This window comes from Talpa europaea, assembly GCF_964194135.1.
Source record: "Talpa europaea genome assembly, chromosome: 12".
Taxonomy (NCBI): Eukaryota; Metazoa; Chordata; class Mammalia; order Eulipotyphla; family Talpidae; genus Talpa; species Talpa europaea.
The window spans coordinates 47,695,193-47,704,565 of NC_140079.1; the positions used below are offsets into that span (position 1 = coordinate 47,695,193).

Genomic DNA, 9,373 nt, shown 5'->3' on the forward strand with positions numbered 1-9,373 from the left:
ACTTGTGCTGCAATGCCTGTGGACAGCCTCATAGGTTGCATCTTAACCCCTTGCGCCACTGGAAGCCCAGGGACAGTGATTTTAGCAATATAGGAACAGAAGGAACAAAACAGCTCCCAGAAAAATAAAAATTTTACTGAAATGTGGCTGAGCTAGTCACCACCTAGAGTAAGATCCGGTTACAGGATAATTAGGGAACAGAAAAACAACCACCACAAAACTTCCTGATCACCTAGTACCTAATCAATAGTCTTGCACATTGGACAACAGCAAGTATGAGAGTATACAGTAATGGACAGGGCTGGAATACAGCAGGCAACCTCCCTTGGGCCCCCCTCCTGTTTTCAGGAGTTCTTTCCTCTTCAATAAATCTACACTTGCTTGCTCTCACGTTTGATGTGGCGGCTGTTATTCTACAACCGTTGTACACACCCAGACCCACAAGCATCCACTCTCCTAACACCCTGAGTGCGTAGTAGATGGAACTAAGAGTGGCAATGGTGTTAAAGCAACAAATATGTATGGGGAGACTAAACAAAGATAAAAGTTGTTTTAATACAAGGCAAAAAATGTTTCATAAAGGGTCATATAATAAATGGTTTGGTTTTTGCAGGCCTGTCTTTGTTGCAACTACTCATTGTAGTAAGAGATACTAAGGAAAACAAATGGACTTGGCTGTGGTCCAATAAAGCTTTATATATGGACACAAATATGAATTTCATGTAATTCTCACAAGTCACAGAATATTACTTTGATTTTCCTGAGACCTTTAAAAAAGGGAACATTCTTAGCTCACGGGCCTCAAAAATACAGGCAGTAGCAAAATTTGCCCTGGGGGCCACAGTTTGGACATCATGCTCCAGCAGGTGAAGTGAAAGTTTCCAACGAGACTCACGTTTTCCCCTCCGATTGCACAGGAGGTTAAATGGGAATTTCATTGTTCCTGCAGTAGCACAAAGCCGCTGTGAAATGCGCTAATGCAAATAACATGCCCAAAATGGTGTTTAAGGTTTTAATTAGCATTATTGTAACAGGGTGGTCCCCAGGAAAGGGGGAGGTTCCCTGCCCCACCCAAGGGAGGGTGGAGCTGAGCAGGAAGAGGAGAAGCTGGAGACTGAGGAAGGAAGCAGGATGGAGCCAGGAGACCTGGAGGAGGCACATGGAGCCTAGAGACACGTGAAGAAACTGCGCTTGTCTTTTGGTCGTGGACTGGGTGACACAGATGTGGGTGAGACCCGTGGAGAGGTGACCATGGCAGCTTTTATCTTGATGTTGATTTTGCTCTTTTCCTTCCGGGCTTGTCTGGTTGTTTCTGGCCCTTTGCTGTGGGTCCCCACTGGAAGATGCTTTAGACTTGTGGCAGGCTTTGGGGCCTTGCTCTGGGCCAATCCCATTTGGATGGCCTTTTACCCACGAGGGGACGGGTAACTTTGGGTGCTTCATTTAGAAACTAGACTCTGCCTTACCTGTATTGTTTCCTAGTTTTATTAAAGTTCCTTCCCCTTAAAGTCTCCTATGTTTTCTGTTGATGCGGCGGATGGCAGAACCCATTTAGAATAGGCACGTTTGCGGGGTTTGGGCTGCCCCTATCCCTGTCCTATAACATTATTACTCTAGAACTGGGATCGGCAGCTCGTCTAAAGTTAGACACAGGGCCAGCTAAGTGCCCACTAGTCTGCGCGCGCAGCAGAACTACAGTCCCGCCCCGCCGTCCATGTCCGGAGTCTTTGCGGGACTGGACTTCCGCCTCGGTAGTTGCCTTGGCCACAGGTCGGATCCCGGCTCAGGACTTCCAGAAAAATATGGAAATCTAGAGGGAAAACACGCACGCGCACGCGCACACAAGCGGTAACTGTCCGCGATTGGCCGCCACAACATGGGAGGCGGGACGACAGCGTAACTCTGGCCTGCGATTGGCCAGTGCAGAGCAAGTCCGGTTAATTAAGTGTGATGCCATAGGCCGGTTCAGTAAGAGGCGGGGAAAAGAGGGTGACACGGCGGCATTGGCAGGCGTAGCCTGCGGGTGTGAGGATTCGTTCAGCGCGAGCTGCCGGGTGCGGTACCCAGCTTTTATTGGCTCATGTCTTCCGGGGCGGAGAGCCCAGCGGTCGCGATTGGCCCGAGCAGCACGAGGCGGGCATCCCGCCGGCGGTGACTCGCGATTGGCCTGCATGGGCAGGGCGGCCGGGGGCACCGGCCTGTGCACCCGCTGGCGATGGCGTCCGGCGGCTGGCGCTGGCTTCGCGGCCTGTGGGCCGCTGGGCAGCCCCTGTTCCAAGGTCGTGCTCTGCTGGTCACCAACACGCTGGGCTGCGGCACGCTCATGGCTGCCGGGGACGGCGCGCGCCAGTCCTGGGAAATCCGCGCCCGACCCGGCCAGAAGTTTAACCCGTGGCGCTCAGGTGGGGAGGCCGGCACTGCTGGCCCTGACCCCGAGGGACCTTTGACCCCAGACCCGCGGGCTGTCACCCTTCATCTGTCTCCTCTGCCCCGGGCAGAGCCCATAGACGCTCCCTGATCTCCGACCTCTCCCGGTCCCACCACTGCCGTCCTGGGTCTCAGTACCCTCCCACCCGTCCCCAACTACCGCTCGGTCTTGTCCCACTTAGGGGTTCTGTCTATCATAGCCGGGGTTTCTGTGCACTCCCACCCGTGGAGCAGGCAAGGGTGCAGCGTCTGGACCTGGCCAGCCTGCGGTCACTCCCTGCCTGCACACTTCCCATTTTCCTACACACTGAACCTCCATTTCCACTTCTGAAAGTGGGTTGATGGATTACCCTGGAAGAGTGGTGAGGGCACGAGGGGAGAAGAAAGGAATCCCAGGAGTATGCCTGTTGGTGGGGCTGTAAAGAATATGTGTGGTCTCTGAGAGGGAGGATTTACCCAGGTCTTAGACAGGGAGGGGGTGAGATTTGCCCTCCTGACATGGACCGGACTCTTGGACTGCCCTCAGCGAGCATGTTTGCTGTGGGCTGCAGCATGGGCCCCTTCCTGCACTACTGGTACCTATGGCTCGACCGTCTGCTCCCCGCATCTGGCTTCCGTGACCTCCCAAACATCCTCAAGAAGGTCCTCGTAGACCAGCTGGTAGCCTCTCCCTTGATGGGCGTCTGGTACTTCTTGGGTAAGGAACTCCTATAGGTCAGAGCCAGCTTCACATTAAGAAAGATATTCTATAAATCAGAGACATTCTGCAGGGGAGGGAGAGGGATCAAATCGAGCGTGGGAGGAGCACAAGGGACTATGGTGATGGTGCACGGGTGAATTGGTGGTGGGAATTCTATGGGGACTACACCTGAGAAAAGAAAGCAAACATTGTACAAAAATGAACGGTGATGTAAAATATAAATAAATAAATAAATTTTAAAAATAAAGATGTTGATGTATCTCCTGTATGGGTGGCCCTGGACTGAGGGCCAGGTCACAGTGGAGACAGGACAGATCCAGTGGGGGCAGTTGTGCATGACAGAACCACACGCTCTGCGATTGAGGAATGAAGACTGTGGTCAGGCGGGCTTTTCTAAAGGAGGGACACTCAGCTGAGACTTGAAGAAGCCGAGGCAGGGGGACCAGGCCATGCAAAGGACCTAAGGCTGAAGGAAGAGTTGCTGAGGCCAGGGTTTGTGGAATGCAAACAGGCTCTGAGGAAAGAGCATTCCCCTTCCCCCAGGCTCAATTTCCTTATCTATGAATGACTGTAATAAAACAGTATGACAGCCTCAGTCTCTGGAAGGGTGTTGTCTCTGTCTTTGTCCTGGCATGCTGTAACATCTCGCTGGAACCTACTTGTTCTGTGTAGTTCCCCCACAGCAGGCTGCTGTGTTGCCTTCCCACTGGGAAACTTTAAAACCCCCCTTTACCCACGAGTGTTTGTACCCCCCTGCTCACTACAACATCTGGGACTCTCCAGCCTCTGACACTCATTTCTTGATTTCCTTCCCAGGCATTGGCTGCCTGGAGGGCCAGACGCTGGATGAGAGCTGCCAGGAGTTACGGGACAAGTTCTGGGAATTCTACAAGGTGGGCATGTTCTCTAAGATCCCATTCTGCCCACCACCTTATCTGCCCTCTCTTTCGGCCCTTCCCCCTTAAGTCCTGCCTCTCAGACCCAGGTCCCTCTTGAGCTCACCCCTCACCATTCCACCCCTCCTTGCAGGTGGATTGGTGCGTCTGGCCAACTGCGCAGCTGGTGAACTTCCTCTTCGTGCCCCCCCAGTTCCGAGTCACCTACATCAACGGCCTGACGCTGGGCTGGGACACGTACCTCTCCTACCTTAAGTACCGGGTGAGCGCATTGGGCACACCAGGCACCCAGGGAACTCCTCCGGGACCACCTTTGTGAACCCGAATGACAGTACAGCACACTCCTGGGTGAGGGCCTCCCGTGCCCATGACAACCTGCATCCCACAGTGGGCAGGCAAGGAGCCGATCACCAGGATAAAGACCCAGCCCACCTCTGCTGCCTGGTGCTGCATCTGTCCAGTTGGACAGGTGGAGGAGGGCTCAGCTAGGATGTGCAGGCATTTGACCAGACCTTCTTGTGCGCACAGATCCCTGAACCAGTGACGACCCCAGGTTGCGTGGCCCTGGGCACCGTGCAGACTGAGCTGCCTCACACTCCAACTGGATGCCAGACAGGGCAAGACTGACCCCCCACCTGGGTGGGAGGGAAATAAGCTCCTAGTAGGCCAGGCGCCTACGCCAGGTCCCATCCCCACCCCAAGTGGGGCGTCTGGCTGGGCTGCCCCTTCCAAACCTATCACTAGGTCTATTTCTCCATTTGAAACACAATCATAAAGCTGGACAGTCATCCCCCAGCCCTCACTGAGCCCTTAGTGGCCGGTGCCTGAGGTAACCCGTCCTCAGCATTGTACCCCAGCCAGCTCCAACCCACCAACACTGCCATGGGCTAGGTAGGCTCTGTTCCCCTCAGGCCCTGGGACCAAGGTGAGGGCCAGCCTGGAGTTAGCCCTCAGAATCAGGAGGCTTAGGCAGGGCCCAGCAGTCTGCAGTCTTCAGCACTAATCATGGACTATGGAAATATCATTAAATTCTCTGTAACTGGAAATCCTGTGCATGACCAGAGTTAGTGTTCACAGGAGACTGTCATCCATTCACTTTATTGGGTGTGTGTAGTGTAGTCATGACATCTCCTGGGGAACTGGGAGGCAGGTGTGACACTCATGACTTCAGAACAGGTCTGGTGTATGAGGGGTAGGGGTCCCAGGGTGGTGAGTACCCACAGTAGCCCCCCACTCCCAAAACAGATGAAACCTGGGGAACAAGGAGCCAGGTGGGTCATTGCCTGGCTCTGCCCCACTGTGCTCCATGCCGAGATCCCTGCAGTAGTCTTGACAACCGAGTCCCAGCCGAGGGGCCGGCAGGCCTGGCCACCTCCCATCACTGGATCAGCCTGCCTGGGTGTCATCTGGCCTCCTCTTCCAAACCATTAAGTGTTGATGGGGGCAAATTAAAAAAAGGGAGGGGGTCTGGAGAGGTGAGCGGTGAGTTCACAGGGTCACAACACGCCACGGCAGAGTGGGGACAGGGCTGTATGTACAGGGTGGGACATCTGAGCCCTTGGGGACATCTCCAATAAATAAATAAATAGCTACGATAATAAATAAGGGTGATGGGGAAGTCAGGGCAGGGGTCTGGCGCCTGGGCAGTGGGGCCTGGGCAGGCCCTGGGGGCAGGGAGGGGGCAGGGCAGCTCTCAGCAGGCGCAGTCCTGGTGCGGGGGCGCCTGCTGGTCCGTGAGCTGTGGGCCCTGCTTGGCACCAGTCACCGCAGGGTCCGCTGTGTCCAATGACTCGGACATTTTCTCACAGATGACATCCACCAGGCGCTCAAAAGTCTGCTTGACATTAATATTGTCCTTGGCGCTGGCCTCAAAGAACTCGAACCCTGCGGTCGGGGAAGAGAGGGATGAGCATCCTGGTCCTCCCACACACATACTTCAGGGGCTCTTGATTGCTCTCTGAAGAGACTGGGTCCCTCGGACCTGATTCTGGCCCTATACCATCAGCTTCATTTCCTGAGTGATCCTCATGTCCCAGTCAGAAAAAACTATCTGCCAAAACAGAATTTCCCATATCTGGCCTTTGCCTAAGCTGTTTCCTTTGCCAGAAAGACCACCCTTCTTTCAAACAGCAGCCCCCCCCCTCCCTGCCCCCAGGAAACCCTACTTCTATCCTGCAGAGCCTCTCTCCCACCAAGAATTCCCCCAGCCCAGGTCCCTCTCCCTTCCAAAGCTGGAGGCCTCTCAAGGGCCCAGCATGGTGTCAGAATGAATGAGTCCCTTCCTACATGGTGAATCCCTATGCATCCCTCAATGTCCACCTCCAGTAGCCCGTGAGTGGTGGCCACTAAGCAAAAATTGTGAACTGTCCAGATTCTAATCCAGACCCTGTCCTGGCTTTGTTATGAGACCTTGGGTGTGTCCCCCTCCCCTTTCAGGGCCTCAGTGTCCCCTCAGCCTGTGGGCAGCAAGTTCCATTGGGCACTCACCAAGGTGGTCAGCTAGCTGTCGGCCACGTTCTGACGACACCACCCGTTCATCTTCCATGTCACACTTGTTCCCAACCAGCAGCACCTGGGCATTGTCCCATGAGTAAGTCTTGATCTGAGTTGACCTAGAGGAGGCGGTGATGGTGATGGAGGTTGGTTACGGCTCAGAGGGTGCCAGCTTCAGACCCCACCTCCCATTCTTTGAATGTGACAGGCTGTCTCCTCTCTATCAGTTGTCCAGTCCATCCGTGGGTGGTCCTTCGGGAAACAGCTGATCTTGGAGTCCTTCTTTCAGTGTATCTTAAAATGTATCATTATTTTGGGGTAGAATACTTAAATATTTATATTCTCTAACCTGTGCAAACTAGCCTTTCATTTTTCTGTCCCCCTCAGGTGTCTGGTTTTTTTTTTCCTTTGTGTTTACAGTTTTCCTTTTCTCTTTTTTAAAGATTTATTTTTATTATTTATGCATACAAGAACTGGGGTGTAGGCCAGAGGTGTGTGTGGGGCTGGGGGGTGAGAGGATTCACCAGAGACAGGGTAGGAAGCAGAACAGGCAGATCTACTGAAATACACTGCTGAGGGGAGCAGCGGGCGAGACAGGAGAGGTCTGCTGAGTTATGTGGGTTAGCTCTCTGACCTGGGATCGAACTGAGGCTACAGTGGTAATAGCGCTGAGACTTAACTCCTAGGCCACCAGGGAGGCCCCAATACCACACTGTTGATGCTTATAGGTTTACAGTAGCTCCGGGACACCAGTATTATTATACTTCACTCTCTCAGCTTCACCATGCCCCAGGCTTTGCATCAAGCCCAGCTCAGGAGGTAGTCTGGGAAGGGATTAGGGCATGCTTACCAGTCCTGCACAGCATTGAAGGATTCCTCGTTGGTGATGTCGTACATGAGGATAAAGCCCATGGCGCCCCGATAGTAGGCTGTAGTGATGGTCCGGTACCGCTCTTGCCCTGCTGTGTCCTGGAGAAGGGAAGACAGTCAGAGAGGACCCACATGTAAACTTCTCAGCGTGAAGTTGAACACAGCTTGGACAAAGGCCCTGAAGTGGGACTGTGCCTGATGCATTTGAGGAAAAATGAAGCAAGAGGAGGTGGAGGTATGGACTGGGCCACACCAGGCCGGGGGCAGGTGGGTTTTACCCTGAGTGGGGTAGGAGCCATGGCTGTGAGTAGAGAAGGGGGGGGTTTGACTTGGGATTTCTCAGGCTCCTCCGGTCATCAGTGGGGTTGAGGGAGGTGGCCAGGAGACCCTGGAAGAAGCATCTGCTCTGGTCCCAGGGAATGAAGTTGGTGATCAGAGTCCAGCTGAAATCTCATACAGCTCACATGGAAGAACTTGAACGTGGGGAAACAGGCCCCAAGCTAAGTGATGCTCTCAACTATGTTGTGGTGGGATAGGAGCCAGCATATGCTCCTTCCCCACGCTGGAGAGCACTGAGCAGGTTCCCATTGGGGAACTGGAGTGCTCCCTGTGTCTATGGTCCCTTGTAAGTGCCTGAAAAATGTGTGAAGGAATGAATCTAGACAGGAAGGAGGAGAGTGAGAGAGCCACGAGATTCCCATAGGGACCCACCCAGATCTGCAGCTTGATCCTCTTGTCATTGCGGTAGATGGTCTTGACCTTGAAGTCTATGCCCACCGTGCTGACAAAGGCAGGCGTGAAGGAATCATCTGCATAGCGGAAGAGGAAGGATGTCTTGCCTACACTGCTGTTGCCAATGATGAGGATCTTGAACATGTAGTCGAAGTTCTGATCCGAGGACTCCTTCTGCCCATAGCGTGAGTCTGTGGCTGACGCCATCTGGAGGTTCAGGCATAGAAGAGTGTGAGGGGTCTTCATCCCAAATGCCCAAGCCTTTGCAGGAAGGGGAAAACTCCAGAGCAGACTAGTGTGTGATTACCCTTACCCCACCAGGAACCCCAGTGGGAATGGCAGGGCTCCCCTAGGAGCGGGCAATGACCTTGAAGGGCCTGAGGTTTCAGATGAACTCAAGAGTGACAGGGATGGGGACATTCCTGCAGGCCCCCCAGCAGGCTCGCCAGGTCCAGCAGTAACCTTAAACCTGAGGCTACACTGGGAGGGTAAGACTTCAGTCAGCCCCGCCCCCCATCAATCATTCATGTTCTTCAGAACAGAATGGTGCACATGCACTGGCCTGGAGGCACAGCCGCAGCAACCCCCCCTTCCTCCAGATGGGGAGAACAGGACCTAGGCAGTCTCGTCACGTGATGGGGGCGGGGCGTGCATATGCTCACGTGCACTCAGCAGGGCACACGTAGGTCCACGCTCATGCACACATGAAGCTGAGAACACATTCGGTGCACCGGACATGAAGCCGACACCTGTCTGCACTCCGACTTGCATATACAAATGTGCAAACCCACCCGTGCACACGACGCCCTTCGCCCCTGCAGGTGTATACACACCACCCCCATGGTCACGCATCCCCGTCACATATGCACACGACCGTGCACTCACACACACACACACAGTCCCCTTACCCGCCCACCCCAGGTCGGGGCCTCCGTGGCTCCCGTGGCTCCATACTCATGCAGCACGCACACACTTGGGTTCGGACCCCCAAGGGATCATACGAGCAAACCCTAGAACACGCCAAGGTACACACCGATCCGCCAGCACAGGCGGGCGCGTACACGCGTGTGCACACCACGCGCACGCGCACGCACAGAGCCTCGCGCGCACAGCTTCCCGCAAGGCACTCGCCTCCCCTCCCCCTCCTCCGCAGAGCAGGGCGGGCGGGGGGGGGGAATGTGTGTGGAGGATTGGGGGTGAGGATCGGACAGACAGGAGAACCCGGGGTCCTACCATCCTCAGGCCCGCGAACTCC

The 9,373-nt window shown here is 54.6% G+C and overlaps 2 protein-coding genes across 2 annotated transcripts; one reads left to right on the forward strand and one right to left on the reverse strand.

Moving 5' to 3' along the window:
- Positions 1-2,215: 2,215 nt before the first annotated feature.
- Positions 2,216-4,650, forward strand: MPV17L2 (MPV17 mitochondrial inner membrane protein like 2; the record flags this gene model as incomplete). The annotated part of the gene is made up of 5 exons (XM_084249465.1): positions 2,216-2,402; positions 2,954-3,124; positions 3,944-4,020; positions 4,157-4,285; positions 4,552-4,650. 5 exons carry the CDS (start codon positions 2,216-2,218, stop codon positions 4,648-4,650), a joined length of 663 nt encoding a protein of 220 aa, XP_084105591.1.
- A 1,066-nt stretch (positions 4,651-5,716) lies between these two features.
- RAB3A (RAB3A, member RAS oncogene family) lies at positions 5,717-8,325 on the reverse strand (the record flags this gene model as incomplete). Its single annotated transcript, XM_084250591.1, has 4 exons — positions 5,717-5,907; positions 6,511-6,635; positions 7,367-7,485; positions 8,098-8,325. The coding sequence occupies 4 exons, from the start codon at positions 8,323-8,325 to the stop codon at positions 5,717-5,719; spliced, it is 663 nt and encodes a 220-aa protein (XP_084106717.1).
- Between the last annotated feature and the right edge of the window lie 1,048 nt (positions 8,326-9,373).